This window comes from Nyctibius grandis, chromosome Z (assembly GCF_013368605.1).
Source record: "Nyctibius grandis isolate bNycGra1 chromosome Z, bNycGra1.pri, whole genome shotgun sequence".
NCBI classification, from domain to species: Eukaryota; Metazoa; Chordata; class Aves; order Nyctibiiformes; family Nyctibiidae; genus Nyctibius; species Nyctibius grandis.
In genome coordinates, this window is record NC_090695.1 from 84,335,694 (window position 1) to 84,361,489 (window position 25,796).

The following is a 25,796-nucleotide window of genomic DNA, read 5'->3' on the forward strand; positions in this document are numbered from 1 at the left end:
CAGGTACTTATGGCCTCTGTATTTCCAACTTCTACAGCAAGGACCAAATACCACAGTCTGAAGACAGAAGTTCTGGCTATAACCACATAGTCACCTTCTGCTGCTTCACATCTCCTATTCATGTTGGGAGAGATTTCCAAAATGACAGAAGGTAAAAGGTAGCCTTTACAGATTAACTAAACTTTAGTTATCCTTGTTTTCTAAATTCCTGGTGGTTAAATCACGCACTACCATGTGGTAAAATATGTTCACCTTTATAATCAGGAAGATGTCTCCCCCTTTGTTTCATTTCTTTTCTCTACTCTGTTCTTTGTTTTGGAACCTTTTTTCCTGTTCTTGTGTTTTTTTCTTTTCAAGTTGCCTCATCATTTAGCATTTGACCATAGCACTTTTGGACTCCTGACAACTTAACTATGCTTCTGGTATATTATACCTGGATTTTGATGTGGTGGATCTGCTGTTCAGTTACACAAAGAAGGACCATTATGTTTGAGCTGTTTTACACAATGCCACTATGTATTTACCTAAAACTGTACTGGGCTCCTCTGCTGAATATCAGAGTACATGTAAGAGAAATACATGTCTCTCTTGCTGCCATCCTTTACCACGATGACTGACTTCATCATTCTTTCGTCTAGACTTGTCTTCCCATTTACTGTAACTTTCTTTTAGCTGGACACATTTGCCTGAGTTTTTGGAGAATGTGTCTTGGTTTTGTTTTGAAATCTCTCCAGGACCCCTAGTGTTATTTTTACATTCATTATTTGCAACTTCTCTCAGTGTGATATATCTTTTTCTCCCCCTGCTATTTTCCAAATATCTAGATCTTATGTGCTCTTAAGGCTGATATATAACTGGCTTAATAAGTACTTTTAAAAAGCAACGCAGCCAGGAAAAACACCAGCCTGAAGAGCCCAGAAGGTTACCCAGCATGGTGGTATGGGGGATGTAGGGCTGGGATTCCATCCTAAGTCAGGTTGAACGGGAAAATCCAACTGAACAGGAAAACCCAAACTGTTCTGTTTGTTTGTCTGCAGCTCAGGAAAGGCTACAAAGATTTGGAAGGGAGCTTCTTGTAAAGAGTACATTACTAGCATGCATTAATTCAAATAGGTGAAGAGAAATTCTTTTGTGTAGAATGTGTAGAGAGAAATAACTAATACGGGATATCCTCAAAAGCACCCACCAAGTTCACAGAATCAGAGAATCACAGAATCACAGAATGTTAGGGATTGGAAGGGACCTCGAAAGATCATCTAGTCCAATCCCCCTGCCGGGGCAGGATTGCCTAGACCATATCACACAGGAACGCGTCCAGGCGGGTTTTGAATGTCTCCAGAGAAGGAGACTCCACAACCTCTCTGGGCAGCCTGTGCCAGTGTTCGGTCACCCTCACCGTAAAGAAGTTTTTCCTCATATTTATGCGGAACCTCCTGTGTTCCAGCTTGCACCCATTGCCCCTTGTCCTGTCAAGGGATGTCACTGAGAAGAGCCTGGCTCCATCCTCTTGACACTTGCCCTTTACATATTTATAAACATTAATGAGGTCACCCCTCAGTCTCCTCTTCTCCAAGCTAAAGAGACCCAGCTCCCTCAGCCTCTCCTCATAAGGGAGATGTTCCACTCCCTTAATCATCTTCGTGGCTCTGCGCTGGACTCTCTCTAGCAGTTCCCTGTCCTTCTTCAACTGAGGGGCCCGGAACTGGACACAATATTCCAGATGCGGCCTCACCAGGGCAGAGTAGAGGGGGAGGAGAACCTCTCTCGACCTGCTGACCACACCCCTTCTAATACACCCCAGGATGCCATTGGCCTTCTTGGCCACAAGGGCACACTGCTGGCTCATGGTCATCCTGTTGTCCACTAGTACCCCCAGGTCCCTTTCCCCTACGCTGCTCTCCAACAGGTCTGCCCCCAACTTGTACTGGTACATGGGGTTGTTCTTGCCCAGATGCAGGACTCTACACTTGCCCTTGTTATATTTCATTCAATTTCTCCCCGCCCAACTCTCCAGCCTGTCCAGGTCTCTCTGAATGGCTGCGCAGCCTTCCGGCACATCAGCCACTCCTCCCAGTTTTGTGTCATCAGCGAACTTGCTGACAGCGCACTCTATTCCCTCATCCAAGTCATTAATGAATATATTGAATAGAACTGGTCCCAGAACCGACCCTTGCGGGACTCCGCTAGACACAGGCCTCCAACTGGACTCTGTCCCATTGACCACCACTCTCTGGCTTCTTTCCTTCAGCCAGTTCACAATCCACCTCACTACCCGATCATCCAGACCACACTTCCCCAGTTTAGCTGCGAGGATGCTGTGGGAGACCGTGTCAAACGCTTTACTGAAATCGAGATAGACCACATCCACAGCTTTACCATCATCTGTCCACCGGGTAACATCCTCATAAAAGGCTATCAAGTTGGTTGAGCAAGACTTCCCGTTGGTGAAGCCATGCTTAGTGCCCCTAATGATCCCCCTATCCTTGATGTGCCTAGAGACAGCACCAAGAACAAAGTTGCTCCATCACCTTTCCGGGGATGGAGGTGAGGCTGACCGGTCTATAGTTACCCGGGTCCTCCTTCCTGCCCTTTTTGAAGACTGGAGTGACATTCGCTTTCCTCCAGTGCTCAGGCACCTCTCCCATTGCCCACGACTTAGCAAAGATGATGGAGAGTGGCCTAGCAATGACTTCCGCCAGCTCCCTCAGCACCCAAGGGTGCATCCCATCAGGGCCCATGGATTTATGGACGTCCAGGTTGCTTAATTGGTCCCTGACCCAGCCCTCATCAACCAAGACAGATTCCTCCTCTATCCTGACTTCTTCTGAGGCCTCAGGGGTCCAGGGCTCCTCAGGACAGCCTCCAACAGTATAGACAGAGGCAAAGAAGGCATTCAGTAACTCCGCCTTCTTTTTATCCTCTGTCTCCAGGACCCCCACCTCATTCATCAGTGGGCCTACATTGCCTCTAGTGTTGGCTTTACCTGCAATGTATTTGAAGAAGCCCTTTCTGTTGTCCTTGACCTCTCTTGCAAGGTTTAATTCCAAGGAGGCCTTAGCTTTCCTAGTTGCCTCCCTACATCCTCTGACAACAGACTTATATTCCTCCCAAGTGGCCAGCCCCTCCTTCCACGATCTGTACACCCTCTTCTTCCACTTGAGTTTGCCCAGCAGTTCCCTGTTCAACCATGCAGGTCTCCTGGTACCCTTCCTTGACTTCCTACCTGTTGGGATGCTCTGATCTTGAGCTCGGAAGAAGCAGTCCTTGAATGCTAACCAACTATCTTGGGCCCCCTTACCTTCTAGTACCCTGTCCCATGGGATTTCCCCTAGCAATTGCTTGAAAAGGCCAAAGTTGGCCCTCCTGAAGTTCAGGGTTGTGATTCTGCTAGCTATTCTGTTCCTGCCACATGAGATCCTGAACCCTACCATCTCATGGTCGCTACAACCAAGGCTGCCCTCAACCTTCACCTCTTCAACCAGACCCTCCTTGTTAGTGAGGATCAGATCCAGCAGCGCTCCTCTCCTAGTTGGCTCATCCACCATTTGCATCAGAAAGTTATCATCAACGCACTGGAGGAACCTCCTGGACTGAGGATGGCTGGCTGAGTAGGCCTCCCAGCAAATATCAGGGTAGTTGAAATCCCCCACAACAACCAGGCCCTGTAACTGCGAGACTGCTCTCAGCTGCCTGTAGAAGGCCTCAACACCCTCCTCATCCTGATCCGGTGGCCTGTAATAGACACCCACAACAGTATCACCCCTGACAGCCTGCCCCTTAATTCGCACCCACAAACTCTCAACTCGCTCCTGATCCGCCCCTGGACAGAACTCAATACATTCTAGCTGCTCACTCACATAAAGAGCAACTCCACCACCTCTCCTTAGCGGCCTGTCTTTCCTGAACAGGACATAGCCATCCATGACCACATTCCAGTCATACGAGGTGTCCCACCAAGTCTCTGTAATTGCCACTAGATCATAGCCCCCCGACCGAACACGGATTTCTAACTCCTCCTGCTTATTCCCCATGCTGCGTGCATTGGTGTACAGGCATTTCAGGGAGCGAGCTGGGCACACCGGTTTCATCCCAGATTCACCCCCTGATTTCACCCCAAGTTACAAGTAAACTACTCAGGAGATGGGCATGCAATGTCTGCAATTCCATTTCTGACTCTTCATAAAAAGAAGCTAAAATCACAGTTGGCAACAGTTCTGAAATGCAACAGTAATCCATAAATACTCATTAATTTTCCTATCATTGCAGAATTAAGCTACTTCCAAGCTCACACAGATCTTACCAGGTGTGCTAAATTAATGTCATTATAAGCCATCAGGAAATACCCACAGAGACCTGTAGCAACATTTAGAACTTTTGTTAAACAGATGTGAGTTATAATTGACTTGTATTATTTAAAACAGCTAAAGCAAGTTATTGCCGGATGTAGAAAAGGGATGACTGAAGACTCCAGGGAGATTTAACTCAGAAGAAAGCCAATCACAGGAACTTCATTTGAGCATTTTAAGATTATTACTAGAGGAAGTGCAATTAAATCATCACCATTTATCAATCATCATTATAAAATACTATGCAACCTTATCATATTAATTTATTTATGAGAAAGTAACCAGTTGACTTCTGGTTTTTGCAATAAAAATAATCTAGTCAGTAAAAATATTTGAAGATGCTTTCTCTGGAAATGAGAAATGACTTACCACAATAATCAAAAGTAACTAAAAAAGTTCAAATTTTACCTAAATTTTGGTTTTGGCAGTGTTAATTCTCAAAAAGCTAAATTCTTTGGAGCTTAGGCAATGTCACAGTTCCTGATTTTAAATATATTTTACCATACAGAGTGTAAGCCAAAATATAGTTGTATCAAAAACATGCACAGGTGTGGCACTTACATTTCATAAAATATATAGAATATAAGTCCCAAATTATTAGTGTAAGATCCTGAATCTGGAAGCAAAAAAAGGCAATATGACTTTCTTTTCCTAATCTGCCAACTATTGAATCAAAGTGCAAAATCAGCCCCCGTTAAAAGTTAAGTAACATCATGCATGGACAGTGGTAAGCTCAATTTTTCTTCCCAATGGTGGATTGCTTGTAGAATTAAAATTTGAATCTGTTTTGGAGCAAAACCCTAAACCTTTTCTCTCTGCTGTTCATGTGTAGAGTTCAAGCCTGATTTGGTGAGTTTGCCCAGTGACTTGGATTATACGATCTGTGTCCCTGCAGGCAAAGCCTAACCCACATAACAAAATGGGTCAGCAGAAAAGGAAGAGGGAACTCTGTATTTCAGTTCATTTGAGGGGGAAAAACCTAACTTTTGGGTTGATCTGAGCCTTGCAGGCTATTGCTTACAGCATGTTTTTATTATCTTTTGTAATTCCTTCGAGAATACTCTGATTTTTGCTGCTGTTTTATATTTGGACTGGCATATGCATCTCTCAGTTTACAAGGGAACGGGTTTGTTGCACCAGTGGCTGCTGGCACTGAAAGTACAATAGCGTTGACACTGCTAATTTTGCTGGTGCTTTCCCCTGCTCCGATTCAGCTCCAGAGATGTACACTTCCACAAACCACACATCCCTTTGTCTTCATATCACTTGAGTGAATGACCATAAGCAAATGCACCCTCACAGCCTGGTGCCTTTCTGCTTTCATCTGAAGTTAAAACTGTAGACCTCTTAAAGCTGCCTTCCCAGAGGCTCTCTCTCGCAGCCATGTGGTAAAGTGCATTTCCAACCCAGGAATGCAGCTGGGGCCTTTGGACCAAGTTCAATACTGATGTAAAGCAGGCTAACCTCACTGAAGTCAGTGGAATTCAACAGCCTTGAGCCACAGGTACACGGTCTTCAGGGAGAAGGCATACATACAAATGGTGTAGGAAAAAAAGTAAAGTAATTCCAAATTATGTAGTGGGATTGCTGGAGGATCTTAACTTCTCTGGCTTCTGCTACCTGCCAGCAGTTTCAGTACTGTGCTACCAGCCTGAGCTACAGTCTGTAATACTGCATTAGTTTGTAATCTCCTTATTTAATGGAAAGTCACCCTGATGTTATGTTCAATATTATTTTGCTCCTATAACTTTGCTAATTCTCCAAAATATTTTTCCTTACATCCCAGTTTGTGCTTCTCACTGGACTCACGTTGGCTGAACAGCCTCTGGAGAGGTGTCAGAGAGACAACAGCTTCAGCACTCCACACGTTTTACCACCCATACAACCTGTTTCGGTGTATCTGTCTCACACACATCTCTAGTTATTAGATGCAGGACAGTTTTACTTTATTGTAAAATAATCTCTGCGTGGGGGTAACCTGGTTTTCCTTTTGGCTTCCACCACTCTGATTTTACACACTGCAAACATACTGTTTATGCTTTATTCTCAGTGGCATTGCACTATGATTTATTACCTGTACAGAGCTGTAGGTTCTTGCAGTGCTTTGCAGAGGAATAGGAAGAGGCTGTGCTTTCTACAGAGGAGCCTGGATGTGGCTTCAGGCCATAGTACAATGCAAGCATAGAGAAGGCACACCGCCTCTGCAGTGCACATCGCAGATTCTCCTGCACGTTTTTGCAGGTGGGAATATAAACTATCCACAAGCCAGGACAGCTCAGCTGGGAAATACCAGAGATGTCAGCCCTAAAGGATACCTAGCATCTGACCGCAGGGTTACTGGTCTCGGTCTACTAGGAATGCAAGAAGGTCGATGCAAAGTAGGCAAAGTTAGTTGAATCTTCTGCCTCTCTACGCAGAAACAGTAATGATTTAGCAACAAATCTGAAACTTCAGCTATAAATCATAAAACTTAACTGAAAAATCTAAACTGCAATACTTTCTTGCACAGAAAATCAGTTATCTGCTACCATATTACATTATTTTATTAAAACCTGATTTTCTCATCTTCATTATGCAGCAGACAAGTGAGGTAATTAATACTTTCTGTAAAAGCGTGTATTTAGAGAATCTGCAAACTCACAACTGGAATTCAGACATGCACAGCAAACACAAGAAAACCAATGCTTGTTAGGTTCTCATGGAGCTATTTTAATATAAATAATAGTCCATGGCTGCAAAAACATGAATGCTGCTTGTGTTCCCATGACTGAGTGCCATCTACAAATCGGCATCCTGTAATTAAATTGCATTAGTTGAATTAAAGAAACATCTGTAGAACTCGGTTGAGGTTACATCCCTGTGGTGCCAGCTGCTGTGGTAAGAGACCTGTGTACCTGGAAACAGCTAAAATCAAAAAGTCAAGGAAGGAAAGGGGAGGAAGAAAGGACACATTAGTATCTTTGTCTGATGACAAGAAATTCACACCTGGAGAGTTTCCATTCCTTGTCCCAACTTGCACTGGAGGCCTGGAGCAGAGGGAAGAAACCAGAGTAACCAACTCAGCTCTGAACCATATCTCACTCTTCCTTGAACAAGCGTGACTGTTTTCAGGAGCGCCATCATCACGAGTCTGGGAACGCTTGCTGAAAGATCTAGTGACTGTAAAACCACTTTAAATAAAAGTGTTTTTAATAGCTCTAAAAGGAGGCCATGATACCATAGTTCACTAATCTGCTTCCTCTTGTAAAACGTGACATTCATTAACTACTGATTCTTAAGGACATTAGTCAGCAATAACTTACTATTTGATTGAAAGACTGATTTTCTCTCCTTCAATCCTAAGGACTGCAAGTCTATTTAAAACTGAAAATTACACAGTCTTTTTTGATTAACAGAAAATCTGTGAAATGTTACACTAATATATTTTGCTTACATAAATAAGTCTACTCTGTATTTACCCAAATCCATGATTACTCAGAAATTGCCTGAAGTTTTCAGGATTGGCTTTGGAATTAAGTGAGAGATACTGTCATGTTAAGTCTTACATGGTGAACACCTACATATCCTTCAAAATCCAGGACTAAAACTACTGTTGATTACCGGCTCAGCACAACCTCAGTTAGACTTTTATATATTTTACTTGTGTCCAGGAGGGGAATAAGGCCATTGAGGATTCAGGTATATACCGCATTCATCAATTTTGTAAAGGACCAGTGGTTTCTCACCTGCTGTGTAATAGTGTCCCAGGGCCCTTCCAGCAGACGAGCCTGGTAGCATGCATGAACACTTCTCCATATTTCATCCAGAGTTAAAGGTCTTCCATCTGGGGAGAGAGGAGGGAAACAACCCCCCACAGTCAAAGCTCTTAAGCATGCTATATCTTTAATACAGAATAGCAAAAGTAAATCTCAAAATACTGATTATCTGGAAGTAGATGGGAAAAATAACAGCAAAATGTGACCGAGCCACTTCGGGCCCCTGAACTCCAAAGCAGCACTGCTCAAAACCTGACTGAAGGTGCATAGAAAACTATTCTAAATTCCCTGTTCAGCGTTCTTCTCTGTCACCTGAGAGTAACAACTTACTGTTCTGGTTGTAAGGTCTGAAGTTGAACTCGTTTTGTAAAACAATGCTTGGATAAGATAAATTTAAAACCACAAAATATTATCAAGAACAGTTATCTCACATAAATACATGCGATTCACAGTGAGAGAGTGGAAAAAATCTAAGGAGGAAAATTCTGCAGGCAAAAGTTTACTGCATTTTGGTAACCCACATGCCCATATTTTTTTCTTGAGCTATATTTATATAGCATTGTTGCATCAGGTTTTTAGTTGTGATGTTAGAATTATACCAAGATATTAGCGTCAACCACTTAGAAAATAAGCATGTCAGTTTTCCCCGAATATTTGTTTTTGGCAATCAGCAATAGAATATTTTGATATACTTTCAATAAGTAGCTTCATCTTGGCATTTACTAGGTGTCAGAAACCAGTATCCTGTGATAAACAGTGTTATCCTACTGACATTTTCATGTCTGTAAAATGAACAAGATTTATTCACCCAATTAACATTTGAATGCCACGTTTAGATGTAAGTTAAAACCAGCTGCCTACATCCTCTGTTTTATCTTATTTTCTGCACATATTTATAAAAAAGCACTGAACTTATATAAGCACCATATACCAGAAGCATATGGCAAATAAAGTATCTGAGAGGGTAACGGCGTATTAACTACCTATACTATGCCATCCTCATGAACGTGAGACCTGTTGGACCATCCTGCCCTCCGTCTTATGATGGCAGATACCAGAGCTGTGCTGGAGATGCTCTAACATTTGCTCAAAAATTTGTTACAAGAACATAAGTTAACTTTAGAAGGATGTATTTATGCTCAGATCATCTGTGTGCTGTGCAGGTAATACGAGATGCCACGCACACTTGCCATTTTCTGTTTTCTATTTAACCTGCAAAGACAATCCAGAGGAAGTCTAAATGTAAAATCTAGAACAGCACAGGTTCTAATGTAAAATTTTATTTGCCACTCTAGATTTTCTTCTGCACACCTTTGTATCTGTGAGTTTTTATAGTAACACTTGAACAAATTTAGATCGTACACGTGGAATGGGTTACTCTGACTCTAACCGTTAATCTCATTTACAGAAACGATCACGTATTATTGAAGCATTAATCATATTACAGTTAAAACTGAGCTTTGTCTTTACCTCATGGATTTTATTACTTCATGTATGAGAAGCAGTATATCTTCCATCACATTTCAGTATAGATTTATTTTCATTTCACAGAAAAATACAAATACATCCCAACTGAAAGTTTCACTTCACATTGCAGTGAGATCACAGACAGTAAAATACTTAAATAGTTAATATACAGTAAGTGCAATGTTTCACACAGGAACAAAAAAAATGATCTGGGCATTCTGATTATGCACTTATATATTGAAATATGCTTGGATTTAAATTTCCCTAGATTTTTTATTTTCTGCACTATTTTAATATATTTCTCTAAGCTTTAAATGAGTTTGAAGTGTGTTTTTTAAACTGAGTAAGCTTTCACACATGGTCCCAAGCGTTGTGTTCCCATAAATTCTTATTGAACTGACTAGCTCAGAAGATGGGACAGATGCAGCAGGAAAGAATAAGATTATCCATACTTAAAACGGATGTGAGGTTCAGCTATATAGCTGGGAACTGCAAGACCCTTGCAAAAGGAGAGGGGGCGGATGGGCAGTTTCACCATCCTCTTTTGTGGGATGACGGACCTGAAAGTCTATTGACAGAGTTCTCTCTCTCAATAAAATAAAATAAAATAAAATAAAACAAAACAACTACTCTAAGAACTTAAAATGACTGACCGAAGGACCCATTTCAGGTAATCTGGCTGGAGGTCTGTTTTGCATTTTAAAACTCCTCAGTTTGTGTGGTCATCTGCTTAGGATGCTGCAACTGAATCCATTTTTTCACGAGCTCCCAGATTTGCACAGAACACACATCTGTATTCTGTGGGCACTTTTAGACCCCTTTTTCCAGGGCTGCCAGCGTTCACATGTTTAACAGCCCTGTTATACATTCTTGCAGCCTACTGAGACCTCAAATATCCCGTCTGTAATTGCTGCTGCTAGCAACAAGGAGCCACTGCGGTACCTGCAGAGCCAAGCAGCCTCTCTGCTTCTTGTCTCATTCCTTCCTGTGATGGAGCTGAACTCAAAAGTTCAGCCAGAAAAAGAAAGCAAGAGCAGCATCAAGCCAAGAGAAGTGGCAGCAGAGGGAGGTAGAGGCTTCGTATTCCCCCAGCAGTGCGCTCACCCATCATCCACCCACAACACACAGCTGCTGAGGTGCTTGCAGCTTGTCCCAAGTCTTATCCCAAGCCTAGCTGGGAGCGGGTGTGCAGACAAGTGGAAGTTTGTGGTTGTATGTACATTTTGTATAATTCAGCTCATTAAATAATTACAGAGAGTGAAAGGAAATAGCTGCTTGTGGGTCACGCCAGATTTACCGCACCTTTGTCTGAAGATCCATTCCTGTAATGCCACCAGTCTGGCACACGACACATCATCAGCCCATCAGTCCTAACCCAGGTTCTGCAAAATGCAGACTTTGACACAACAACATCTGCCCAGCAAGAAAGGCCAAAAGAGGCTGCGAAATAAGCAGCTAAGATTTTTGTTGAGAGAAAGGAGACAAAGGATGGGAGTCAAGAACTAAGTATGGGTTCTGTCTCTGTTATTGACTAACTGGGGTCTTGAATCAACCAGTTCATCTGCCTTAACAGTCAGGCAAGAACAACTACAGCCTTTCTATCACAAACTCAGATTTTTATTATTTAAACTGTCTAGACTACAACAAACTTTTCTGAGAAGAGCTTCTTGATGGTCCACTTGGGGTTAACTCCTTTATGTCACCACAAATAAGAAATAGTTAAAAAGCAGATGGCTGAGTGCCCCCTCACAACAGCAAGGTGTGGCATCAAGACAACATAAGAGTTGCAGCTCTCAGCTGACTTGGCACCTTGTTGCTGTATTCTGTCTTCTTGATGTTTACTGAGTGCTTTTAATAATGTCTTAGATTTCTAATTAAAGGTTATTTGACACTTTTGGTGAAATGGTGCACAAATTGTTTGGAGGCTTCATTCTGGCGTACTTTCCAAAGAAACAATAGGCTTTTGTACTATCAAGAAACCATACTCACAAAAGAAAAAACACTCTTACAGCTTAGGAGAATATCTGATTATAAAAATTATTCAATTTCATTTATGTCCACAGCCACGACAAAACCAGTTCATACAGGACATGGTCTTACGAGGAGATATTTTTCTGAGAAAGGACATAGTGGTTACATGCTTCTAAGTTCAGGGAGTAAGTCTACATTCCGGAAAGCGCATCAGTCAGGCTCAGTATGGTTATGAATATAGAAAGTCATGCCTTCAGGGCTGGAGGAAGTTACATTATCTTACAAGCTTCCTCTCTCTAACCACTGGTTCGCATATTTTTTATTGGCAGGGATCTATCTATATGTCAGAGAGCCAGACGTATTTTGAGCAGGTCAACTTGAAAACCCCATTCCTTCTCTCTTTTCTAGAGGACTTCGGCTGCAGTCCTTACTGACTCCCATCAGTTCTGCTCTTTCTTTTCAGTGCTTAGCCAGCATTCATGATTTTTCCTCTACCTTCGTAGGAAAAATAAGAGGAGAAGTGTGAGACAAGCCATTATTTTCTTCCTGCAGGGTGATTCCTGAATGATGCTCGTGTCCACCTGTGATTGTGTTGCTGCTACCTCACTGTTGGTGCAAGAGGTTTTTGAATGTATGGCTTCAGACAATGACACTTCAGGAAGAGACCGAAGTTCCTTGACATCCTCAAGACTAAGAAAAGGGGAAAATACTCTGCTGGTTAAAGAAAGCTTACTGGACCCAGCCCAGCCCATCTGGCTGATGCTAGCGTTGCAGGGGAAGGCTAATTGCCTATACCATCTGTCTCTAAGAGGGCTAATTGCTGACATCAGATATCAGCAGGGGTTCATGCATTTCTTCAACTACCTATTGGTAATCAGAAGCCAGAGAAAGAAAGGAGGACTCCCATTTCTGAAAGGTACAGCATGCATAAGACTGATTTTGGAGAAATGACACTTAGTTCTCTGAGACTCTGAGGTATTGAGGACCACTGCCTTGAGCTCCTGACACAGACTGGGACTTCAGTGGGTCTGAATTTAGGAATACACGCCACGTGGGAAGTATCATGAGGCAGTGAAAAATGTTTCTTACATATATATATATGTAGCCTAAAAATATCTTCTTGTATCCTATAATGTTCCCAGACATCTTTCCAGACAGAGTCATCACACTTAATCATTATTTTCAGCTGAAGTATTTGTCCTTGCACAGAACAAGATCTTCCCTGTAAATCTATCCTCAGAGACTACCAAAAAGTTTACATGTCTCTCAAAATGTTTTAGTTCTTGCTGCAATTAAAAGTTCAAACCCTTACCTTGCACTACCTTACATATCAAACTTCGTCTCACTAAAAAAAGAGTTCTAAAGATGAATTCCAGAAAAAAAGTTATTTGATCCAATTTAGACAGCAGCAAGGCTAAGGATACAATGCAACTTTTGCCCTCCTGCAGGAAGAACTGATCTGTAATGTTTGAGCGCAACTGCTAGCAGAGGGGAGTGAAAACTGGATGTCCTCACTGACACAAGCTCCTGAAGATGCCACCCATGCCGAAGACGACAGGAAAATGTCCCCAGCAACTCCACTGGCAGCCTTTTTCCTAGGAGGGACTGCTGAAGACCAAGTCAATGAAAACTGGACTCACATACGATGGGAGAAAGGCAGGATTTAATTGTTCTAGAAAAGTTTTTAAAGAGTCTATTTGGAAGAGCGCAGATTTGGACAGGCTGGCACCAGCTGCTATTATAACACACAAAGTGAGGAAATGAATATTGCAAAACAAGCAAAACTACTTAGTCAGGTTGAACAGAAGAATTATTATTTCCTAGGCAGGCCTCGAGGTGTAATGGCCACTTAACATACTGCCAGAGAGGAAGTGGAGATTTGAATTCAAACTCTGTGCCCTGCTGCTGGGGAAGGCAAGATGGGGCAGGGCTGTGGAAACACTGGAAGGATTACAGCTCACCTTCACCTCCTGCAACAAGCTCTAATTAGCATGAGGATCAGTATGGACAGGATTGAAGGGAAACCATGAACAGCTCACAAGAGACTTGTGAGGAACCGATTCTGTTACTTAATCTACAAATAATGGTAGGCATTTAGACTGGGAAATTGATGTAGGTCTGAGAAGATTCTTCCCTGATTATTTCAGATGAGGAATGCAGTTAGTATTGCTAGTTGTCTGAGAAACAAGGTGAGGAGCCAATCACATGAAGACTATTACCTCAAAGGAAAAAAATCTCAGGGCATTACCTAGAGCTTTCCTCATACCAGGTTCAGGACAAGACAAAAGATACTTTGCTTAGATATCTCAAGTGATTGTGAGTGACTGTCATCTACACGTTCCTGAAAACTCCATGTTGGGACCTTCACACACTGCAGGCAAATAACTTGCAGGGATGACAGAATTTTTCATTTTCAAAAGTAAGCCACGCATAACTAAAATCAGAGAATATTAGCTGGAAACATCATAGGAAAAGTACTTATTGCCAGAATTTTGCATCCTGCTCTCTTCAAGAGTCAGAGAATGTTAAATGTTAAAAGAGAATGTTAAATGCTGAAGAAAACCCAGGTGACTTTAGGAATTACCTAAAAAAAGTCCTTGTTTTCCATTGTGAAAGGTTCCCAAGAAGCATTTTAGAGCGTAATCGTACTTGTAGGAACAATTACAGTTTTGTACTGCAAGGGGAGCTGTTGGCACGTAATACCACGATTGTGCATTAGATCATCCACTAGCTTCTGTAATATCCACTTCCAGCTATAAGGAGTCATGTTTCAACACCTCCGATTCCCTGATGCTGACAAGCTAAACAACTTGTTTTGTCTCTGGGAGCTCTTCTCTGGTGATTAACTGCTTATGGTGAATACTAATTATATGAAAGTACAGTACAGTAGAAATAGCGTCCTATTTCCTCTACCTGCAGCGTCTCCATCCCCTTCTGTAGAGACAGTGCACTATTAATGCAGCTAAAACCAAGAAGATGACATTTTTCAGGACCACAAATAGGTTAATCTATCTCTCACAGCAAAACTTTCTCTATCTTCCTGTGTGCACAATAAGTTTAAAGGCAAAACATTGCACATTTGTAAATGCCTGTAATAATTCTAGAAATAAATTTGCAGCAGGATGTGTGCAAATGAGTTCTGCTGGTGGTAAAGGCAGAGCAACGTCCCCAATTCCCCACATCCCACTTTGAAAATTTACCCCAAATTATCTATTCCTGAAACTGCACCTCAGACTAAAATCTTTCCACCAGGGAGTCTATGAGAATTTGTTCTTCAATTTTAAACCTAAAGTGTCTTTTAAAATGCTAACACTGCAAAATTAGAAACCATTAAACAATATAAGGCAGAGAGTGATTAAATCTACCAAACACTTTCAAAGCAGCTTAAGCTACTTTTTAATTAAAAAGCAAAAGATATCACTAGCAACATTCAGACATCTTTATCTAGATAAAGTCAGGAGATTATTCAAAACACAAAAGATGCTGATGCTACCATGCAGGAGACTGAATGAAACGACTTGGAAGATTTCAGTCCCTCCACCCGAGGTACACAGTCTTCGGGCAGAGAGGAACAGAGCACAGCCAGTGCTGCAGCGTGATCACTCTGTGTTTGCTGATTCAATAAGTGACACTAACAGCGGCCTTGGAGGGAGGCTGTGTGTTCCTCCTTCCTTCCTGACAGGATGGTGAGTGAAATCACAGTGGCTGCAGCAATTGAGTAATGGGTAACAAAATGTACGTATCAGGGAGGAGAGGACATTAGTTAGTGTTTCAAGAGCCAGTTTTAATAGACAGAAAAAGGCAGTACCTTATTGGTTTTGGGTTTTTTTAAGCAGCAAATTTAGACAGAAAACAATGTACGCTTTTAAAGGTACATTTAGACCCCAGCCGTGTGGCTCAAATTCAGGCTCCAAAGAAACAGACACTGTTCTGCTGAAGCACTTTAAGTACGTCCACTTATTTTGTAGCCAAATTCAAACCCGCACCTTTAAGTTTTGGTATTCGTTTAAAGAAAGGAATGAGAAAAATGACCAGCAGTTTTACTCAACCACAGGCAAGATGCCAGGAGCCAAAGATCAGTCTCCTTCAGGCTGAGATGATATCATCTACTCCAAGGTCCTAAAGCTCTGTGCTGTGAGTATCACAAAATTTACTGGTGAACTTACTCTTACTTTATTATCACATATGATCGCTACAGTGTTCCTCAATTTAACACATAAAATCTGTGTTTTTAACATCTGTTGCATCCAGCATATTTTTATTCTTCCCTTTGTCTAATAGAAGATTGGTCTTACCTAAAAAGCATGCCCTAAAATAAAGCACAGGCACTTGGTAGCTGCTGGAGTACAAGACATGATATTCATAGCGAATCACTTCTTCTGTTGCACAAACTCCAGCTACTTGAGAATCATCCAAAGACTCCTAAAACAACAAACATGAACACAGTGATACACCAACTTCTGTATTTGTATCAAGGGAAAAGTAATTACTACTACTGTAATAAAGCCAATAAATATACAGAGCAGAAATAACGGCAATCACCCCTTTCACAGCACTACTCATTTGAATTCCCAAAGGAATTTTTGAATACTTGCAAGAAAATCACGAAAGTCCAAAACTTACAAAGGCATCTCACAAACTGTGAACTGCGTGTCAGCATTTGCAGAATTGAGGTCTTCCTAAGCGCAGGCTGCTTTTGTAAGCAAAAGACAAAAGCTCTCTAAAATCTTTACAGCACAGTAACTGGTACAATAAGGTGACTACAGCTGCACCTCTCCTCATTAGCTTTAGTATAAACCATTTTAAAAGTGTATCCTTAAATAATCTGCTTTTGCTTGCCAAAAGACAAATCAAATATATCTATCAAAAACTCTCTGTTCTACTTTCTTTAAAGGCTTTTTGCCAGAGGTTGTTTTTGCTAATAATATATTTAAAACTGGGACAATTTTTTCCTGGTAATATATATTTCAGGTGTAAAGTAAGTAAAGTTTATTGTAGATTTGAAATAAATCAGAAGAGACAGAACTTATTGCATTGAGATATACCCCAGTTGCGGCACAAATTTCCTAACATTTCAAATTAATATTCAAGCAGTGCTAAGCACCCAGTTGTTTTGACTTTTCTAAAAATCGTCGATATTCAACACCTCTGAAAATGGAACCACTAAATTAATAATGTCATTAAGATTAAATGTTAGAACAAACTTTCCAAGAAGACATTATGGGTGTGGACTTGTTCGGTTTTCAAACCCCCAAATTTACATGCATGAACTAAGCAACCATAATGCCCCACAGGTTGGGTGTGCATTTCACAACTTGGCTCCTGCCAAGCAACTCCAAATATTGGCTTACTGTGTCTGTCCAAGCAAATTAAAAAAAAAGACTGAACAGAAAAGAAGAACCAGCATCCTTTGAACACCATTCTGGTTTAACACACATGAAATTTAAAGCTATTTTGCATTTTTATCTCATATCCTTAACTCAACTCAACAATGAATCAATCTATGAAGAGATATAAGAACTGATAAAACATAACAGTAATGACACACAAAATACTTTCAATTTTTTTTGATAGCCCACATAAAAGTGATTTCCCCAAAATTTAGTGTATTAGACAACTAGATGCTGCTGAGGCACATCAATAGAAGACCACAAATGGCAAGCCCAGACGTTGGGAAGGGACACTCCAAGGTACTGTAAATACATTTTTGGACATTAAATTAGAAAATCATAGATGCTCACAGAACAGAAGGTTTCTGGGAAATTCTGGACAGCTGCAGAAGGGTTGACTTTAGCTTATGAGGAAACAGATATCTAAAGCACTGAAAGGGAATGTTAAAGAAAGTGCTCTTGTGCTAACCTAGTTTTAAAAACTATATGTGAAGTGATACTAAAGACAACATGCCAGAAGGGACAATGATGATTACTGTATATGACTTCACGGGTAGGTAAAGTTAGGTATGCTATGCCCAGTTCCCATGTAAATGTGTAAGAGACTAAGAAGGCAAGCTCTTTTTCTCGTCACACATGTCATACCCTCTGATCAGAAGTGAAATACAGAGGCAATAATATTAAAAAAAATTCTCAAGGAGAATAGACATTTCTTCTCTCCAGTAGGCTGAACTTTCTTGAAAACAGATCCATTTTCAATGCTTTAGTGAGAACAGTAAAAGAACAGCAGCAGCATGTCTTAAAAGACAAAAGAAAACCAACCAGAGATTGGCTTTCAAGTTTGCAGGGGTGGGAAAGAGTCCATATTCAGAACTGAACCTACATTAAAATTTACAAAACCCTTTCAGATCGATCTCCTGGAATCAAAATCATACTGCTTTACAGACATTAATGTTTCATCAGATATTATGGCCTTGCCTATTGCTTAGTCCCTAGCTTACCTTGCCCTAAAAAAACACTTCTCCTGGAAATGGTAAGACTATCTGTTCATGGCAAGACTACTTGTTCATGGCAAGACTACCTGTTCCTGTATGAAATACTATTGTTCTAGAAAAAAGCTGTATGTATACACATAGTTATCCCTTCTGCTTTCTGTATATAAGGGTAAAACGACTGTATATCCTTACATAAATACTTGTATCTCATTTGTGACGATTTTAGACTGAATGATAAAGAAGCCATATTCTTTATTACCTCCAAATACTTAGGAAAAGAAGTTAATACTCACTCAAAAATGAAACACTCAGATCTGTATTCCCTTGGGGAAAACATGCTTTATAAAAACAGTACTTACTATCTCAGAAAGTCATAAACTAAGCTAGGAACAACTTCATCATAAGAATTCAACTTATTCGGTTAGCATGGATTTCAGCTGGTAAACAACTTCTATCTTCATTTTCTGGATTAGGAAAAGGAAAGCAAAGGAGAGACTTTCTAATTACATTGTTCCATGAGATGGCCACTGAGAAATCTTAAGAATTTCTGCCATTACCAGACAGACATTAGACGGTGAGGTACTTCCCAAGACATCTTATTACTTTCAGAGGAAGGCAATTTCACCCAGAAGTGGCCTTCCCAGAACATGTACATAGTTTGATGGCAGGAGAGGCAGCAGAGAAGGGAAGAAGGCGGCTTTACTGCTTTACTCTTTTGGAGAGCAGAATATTTTTGGACACATTTATTTTGCATTATCCTGGATTTTTTTTAATGATAAGTTTAGGCACTTTCTGAAATCAAGCATTCAGCTGAATGCCGTGCTCAAAGAGGCTTTGACACTGAGATTCTTCTGCTCTGCAACAAGATGGACTTTGGTCTACAACAAACCTTGTACACTTATTCAAAATAAGCTCCTGATACTCGTATCTCTTTTTCTGCTGTTTCTAGTGACAAGTGGGCGCATTGTATTTGTGATCTGCATATGAAGACAGATAGCTGAATCCTTCTTAGGGCTACCTCTAATCCCCTTTCCTGTCGGTAAACAGCAGTTTCAAGATTTCTTACATAAAAAGATACAGCGTGGATGTGTAATCCTGTACTTTACAGTCTCTGTAAGTACGATGCACAGTATTTATGCACGGGAAGTACGTGCTGGAGCCTAAAAGTTTCAACAGTATCACTCTAGCTGATGAGATGAACTTTGATGATGGGATAAATAAAATAAGTACAGTCATTTTAGATGATTTTTGGAACAGCTAAAAATCTATGCATGGCTGAATAAAGCCATGGAGCCTCAGAGAGTTTTATACATGCCCAAAAGAAGAGATTTATTTTTCACTCTTTAACCAACTACTGATAAAACCATAAACATAAAATGCAGGTGTAACATAAAAAAAAAACCCACAGAATTTTATTTTTATAGGTCATATGATAGCCTATTTAAATTTTTTCTTCAAGTAATTGCTCTACTTTCCTTTTTTATGTATACTGTTGTTCTATCTCCTTTTGAGCTAATGCTGAATTTCAGTTACTGTAGTGGACAATATAAAAATCAATTTTAACTTTGGAAGACTTTGTGACTGCTGCAAAACATGTATACATGCACACAAAACAAATCCGTAATTTTGCTTAGATCTTGTAAAGACAAAACAAACACACCTGCATTAAAAAAAAAATTAAAACATTAACAAAAAGGGGGTTTGACCAAATGGCAATCATTAAAAATGCTATGAAGTAATTTGATTTCTCACGTTTTTTGTTCCTGCCTTGCAAATTTGCTTGCATGGTTGCCATGCTTCAAGTTAAAACTGCGAATCCAGAACTCACTGACTGCTTCCTAAACAAATTGGGAAGTTGTCATCAGGAAGCATCTGCCTCTCTATTGCTCTCATGTAAAATCATTCTCATGCTATCATAATGGACTACTGAGCAGATGTTTAAAAGCAACGTATATATTCAAAAAAAGACAGGCAGCAACGACCTAATTAATTGTATTAGTTCCATCATAAATGAATTATCACTAAATTTAAGTGATATGAAATTGTTCTCAACCTTTAAGTATTCCCTAAACAAATTAAGTTGATTTGTTGCTTTTAAAATGCTGAATTATTTAAATAAATAGATGAGAAACGCCATTCTGAAGGCAAAATAACGTATTTGTACTATTTTTATTCATCCTGGTGAAGTGGGCAAGTTAAAAACCCCTGGTAACAAGTTAATTGAACAGCAGGAGAGAGTTAATAGTGTGTTTTGATACGCTTCAGTAGTAGCAGTGCTCCGCAGCCTGAAGAGCAGCAGGAAGGTATGGGTTAAGGCAGGTCACCTTCGGAGGCAGGACTCAGAGGCACAGGGAAGGGCCAGGGTAAACTGGGAAGGCGACAGAATTACCTGATAAGAAGGGATTTTTCTTTGCTGGCACCAAACACTTCCCTCTCCCCACCTCACCCACCGAGCCAGCCTTCCTCGCTCAGCCCAAACTCCCTTTGAAACGCAGCAGCAGGCCCTCATGCCCCTTTCTGGGGGAAGAGCTGGGAGAAGCGGTTTGAAGAACAGCAGGTCATTTCTCCTGGATCCCAAGTCACTGTCGCCTTTCTCCCGATTCCCATGTTCCTCATCTCCCTTCTCGCTGTCTTGACCTCCGTTTCCTCCTGCCGCAGCCCAGCCTCCCAGACCAGCAGCGGGGCAGGACTGGGCTGCGGGCAGCAACGGGAGGAAGAGGTGACGGAGGCACATTACTGGTACTGCTGGTTTCGTTGTGAGGAGGGGGGGAAGGAGATGCAATCCAGATTAGTAAGCAAATCTGACTGCACTGCTTGGAATACATTTACACTTAATTTCATTTCAGCCTCTAAAGTTGAAAACAAATTCATTGCTGTTTCTCCCGTGTGGCGTTTCGCTTTCTTCAGAGGCGACCGTGAGCTATCGTGTGAAACACAAGAGCTTTTGGGGAGCAGCTCCCCTCCCGGTTCAGCCCTTTCCCTTTGGCAAACAGGGGGATCTCAACACTAAAACTGAACAGTAGGACAGTGTTCATCAGATAGAATTAAAACAGAGCTTAATGCGGAGGGTGCGGCAGCGTGGTGAGATTGTATCTGCACTCTTTATTCTTCCTGCTGGGTGTTCTCCACGTTTACTTGGACCGTGTCTCACTTTTTTTGCCCGCAGCCCCCACGAGTCTAGTCTCTGCAGGTCATTTTGCTGCCGGTTTTCGTCCCTCCCATGCAGAGTCTCAAGTCATCCCCCGCCCTTACACAGACTTCGAATCTCTGCATCCCATCCTCCCTTTCCCTTCCATACTGCCAACGCAGCGGGGAGTCGCAGTGGTGACCCTGGTCGGAGAGGAGAGCGGGACCTCCGGGCAGCAGCCCACCTCACGCCCCCACGACCAGCTCCCACCGTCCCCATAAGCTGGAGGATGGCAGGAGACGGGAGCTTGGCTGACTGAGTGAAGGATGAACCGCCAACATGCCCGGTGCCTGGATTCAAGTCTCAAAATGAAGTATTACTTGAGAATTGCAAGGAGGCCTAGGAAATGAAAAAAAATCTCCTTGCCAAACTAAACGTGCCGAGGAAAAAACCCCCAACAAACCAAGACTTGCAAGAACCTCAAAGCCACCCTAGCACATGGGGTTTTTTTAATATAGTAGAAGAATTTCAGTTTGCATTAAGTGATTGTCAGTATTTTCTGTTCAATATTAAATATTCATACTGCACTAAAATTTATAGGCTCTAATCAAACTTACCCCACTGTATCATGGCCTGTAAAAATGCATAAAAACGTGCACATCTTCCTGAATAATTTAAGCGTAAGACGAATGGTGCACAAATGTCTTTGCTACCAGTTGCAGCATTTTTACACACATTAATAAATTGCTCTTCTATGTGAAGTACGTATGGTGAAACCAACAATCTCCATGTGTTTTCTGGGGCTACCACCATTAGTGACATAGGAGGCAATATGAGGGTAACAAAAAAGCTCTGAAGAATAACAAAGTTACCTTACAGATTTATTTTCTGTACACAGCTACAAATTCTCCCCATTCTTTTGGATTTCTTCAAATTTAGTTACCAAGAACCTGCTTAATAACAGAGAAAGAAAGCGTCCCTTAAATTAGACAGTGATGTTTCTAAATGCCACGTCCAAAGAGCCTTCTTTTTGGAAGATGCAGCTACCTTGAAAAGCCACTACGCCACCAATGCAAAAAACTCAGAGCTGAGTTAATGTAAACGGGGAATGGGTTCCTACAGGCACACAGATCCCTGGAATACTTCATTTCCCAAAGGAAAATCATAGAATCATAGAATGGTTTGGGTTGGAAGAGACCTTAAAGACCATTCAGTTCCAGCCCCCCTGCGACAGGCAGGGACACCTTCCACCAGACCAGGTTGCTCCAAGCCTCTGACTGCAAGTCAGCACTCTGACCGTGGCACCGTTAAACCACCCAGCCATTATTAGAATTACTGTTTTCCCCACAAAAATACAGGTTACTACCAGCCTTTTGTCATTCAATGCATACCAAAAGACCAAAACCAAGATCACCCCAAAAAGACGCAGCACATAGAATTGCAGTAGTCCCTCATGCCTTAACAATCGCTTCTAATGGCTGGAAATTAGATTTGCCTTTTGATTGCTTTAAAACCGCTATCACAAGTGAAAGCAAAACCTGTTCAAGCAAAAGAAGCAATGGACCATGAAAACAGAACAGTTGTGAATTTTTTCTTCATATAAAGGTGGGGAATTCTTTCAAAATCACTCTTCCCACGTTGTCACATATAAAATGCAGCATTTGGTGGCTTCTCCCCTAGAAGAAATGTTTTCTCCTTTTTTATGTAGGATGTACAAGACTCCACTCCGAACAGGGCTGAAGCACTGACAGACAGTACATTGGGAAACCTCTTCTGGTGGAAACTACAGTTAACACCCAGCGAAGCCAGGAAACGAGGCAAGGTAATCAAAGGAGCAGGAGAGACATGGCCCACCTGATGAGCAACGATGGACCAACCTAGACTATTCGAAGTTCTTAAAAAAGCAATTAGAGATGGTGGCACCCATACCTCCTCTTTCTGTAAGAAGAGCCATGCAGGACAGATAAGGTATGGAGACCACTCTGCATATGCCCCTCTGCAGGGACAGAAACTCCAGCCTCTTCTTCTGAGTACTGTAAACATCAGCCCAAAGTCCCCTTCCTGTGTCTCATCCAGTGTATGCTTAATTATTCCATATAAAACAGAACGGCTTCCACAATACCTTAATACCCAGTGGCCCGGGCTCTTTCAAAGCAGTTTCCAGTCCCTCTGCCGAAGGAGAGAACTGAGATCAGGCTCGCCTGTAACTTCCCTCGTACTATGGGCCCATACAGGTCAACCAGCATCTCCTCTGGCCATCTTTTGCCAGGCACATTTTGGCACTCGTGTTCTCAGAAGCCTTGCTAGATCTTGTCCTGAGGGCGAGACGGGCCGTGGAAGTTCATGGCGTGACCAACGTGGCACTGGACTCCCAGGACCCCCAGGCATATCCCAGGTCAAGGGGCAGGTGAGAAGGGATTCTGTCAGACCAAATTTTGGCCAGAACTGCCAAGTGCATCCACATCCTTTGGTAGATACAGACTCTAGTGATTTAGATCTGTCAATTTTCCTACTCTAGGATTACAACAAAATAACTACGTTTAATAGAAAGTCGTGGAATTTCATTCACAAGCTTTCATAAAAAATACTTGCAAAACACACCAGTTCTCAACAGTGCTACTGCAGGAGAACAAACTACGCACATACACAGGGGTGCACAGAGTTTTCAAGGCCCATGAAAAACAGATCAAGTAGATGTAACTACACATTGTTGCAGTTAGTTTGCAATAATTATTAGAGTAAAAAAATTAAAAATCACACAAGCACAAAGTTTTGTATCATTGAGTTTTATCCAGACAAACATAAACCAAACTGCAGTATTTTCCCATTTTTTTTTGTCATTATCTTGCATTTTTACAAATTGGGAAAAGTCACTACTTCAAGGTTAAGTACTATTTCACAAGATTATTGCTTTTTTTGAACTGAAGTGCTTCCAGGATTGGGCTCGATGCTTCATAATAATATGCTTTATAATAGGCAAAAAGAAAAAAAATCGCTACACTGGAAGACAAAGGTAGCAGTTCAGCTGTATTTTAGGTCAAGTTTTATTTTTTTTAGAACAAGGATTATTATTTCTGCTTAGAGAATCTCAGCAGCAACCCAGTTTTGGCCACGCTTAATTCAATAGGGAGACTGACGGCAAATGCCTACAAACCTTTACTTTATAGAAGACAAACTCAAATCCTCATTAATTTCTCAGATGGGAAACTGCATGAAAATGGTGCCAAGACTGACAGACAGTGTTTAGCAGTAATTGAAGTGAAAAAGTTACAGACAGAAAGGCACAAATTGTCACAAAATCTGGCATTACAAAAACAAGAAATCTGAAGTTAACAGTTACAATTAAAAGCGGCTGGAGGGGGAGCAGGGACAGTGCAGTTCTGGAGTCACCTGGACAGTGACTTACCACTGTCAGTGTCATAGTTGCATGCTGGCAACTTGAAAAAAGGAAATAGCATCCGATTAAGTGAGTATCAGGCAAAATGATACAACTTAAAAGTCACCTGAGATGCTAACCTAAGCTTGGCCACAGCCTATAAGCACCACAATTAGAAACAATAATCATAAACTAGCTGGAATTAAGCTACATTGTTTATTTGAATATGAGAGATCCAATTAAATTAACTATACGTTATGGCTAAAGCATATATATTATTCTCTTATTAAGATAACAGGAAAAGAAAATTAAAATATAATGATCTATTTCAAATTCAAAATAATCTTAATTCAAAAATTTTATCTATCACTCAAAATAATTACGGATTTCCTTGTAAATTCTCAAAAAAAAAAATCTGAATTTGTTGCTACACTTATGTAAAACTAGTAGCATATTAGGATCCAGTGATGTTTTCTTTTTGGAAACATATAGATATAATAAATATATTTTTTACGGAACAGGTCCAGACCCTACCACGTCAAATAACTTCAGCTTTTGCTTGCTCTGAAAAAGTGTTTGTTTTATTAATATATGATGTAATATAGATGTACTTACTTCCTAGTCTCTAATCACTGTTTCATAGGAAATGCAAAGCTCTGAATTCGGATTTGGGCAGGTCAAAAGCCCTTCAGTTCATTTTCAAGCCAAATACTCTGTATATTCAAAGTATTTTTAATAAATATAATGTTATCAAACGCCATTGATCACAACCAGCCCAAATGTATATTGCAGATATTCATAGTGGCTGGAAAGGAAGTACTGAATGACTTCTTTTATTAATGTGATCTCAAATGAAAACTGCCATGCGGTACATAATAGATCTCAATGCAAATCTAACTGCTAGCAAGCTTTACAAAGAAGTAATTGTAGTTTGACAAAATGCAGCTGAAATTCACAGAATTCAAATGAGAAGACACAATGCAACACGTTCTTGCAATTAAAAATTGCCTGTTAAGGCATTATCTAACAATAAAGAGCTATATTATATTCCTATGGCTGAATAATATGGTTAAGAGGCTCCTATGAAAAAATAAAGAAAATAAGGAAGCAGAAAAGGATCTCAGCTATAGTAATACACCACCAAGAGTTTTGTACAACTCAATACAACTGCACCTTGAAGCCAGCTATACTCCAAAAGTAACGATTTGGAATTTGCTTTACAATTCCTTAAAGCGAAGTAGAAAATCTGTATGAACTATTGACAATGTTTCTGTCCGGAATGAATCTTCTAACAGTCTCCATCTCATGCAAACTCTCTATTATTTGACAACAAAGGCCAGAGCAGAATACCCAAGTATTTCCACCGCAG

General features: G+C 40.9%; 1 protein-coding gene across 2 annotated transcripts in view; it reads right to left on the bottom strand.

Moving 5' to 3' along the window:
• Positions 1-25,796, bottom strand: part of ATG10 (autophagy related 10) — an 87,262-nt gene that overhangs the window by 16,385 nt on the left and 45,081 nt on the right. For both annotated transcript variants that reach the window (XM_068423260.1, XM_068423259.1), the window contains exons 4-5: positions 15,835-15,961; positions 8,072-8,169 (exon numbers count right to left, since the gene is read on the bottom strand). In XM_068423260.1, coding sequence (XP_068279361.1) covers positions 8,072-8,169; positions 15,835-15,961 — 225 coding nt within the window. The remainder of the gene's footprint in view (positions 1-8,071; positions 8,170-15,834; positions 15,962-25,796) is intronic.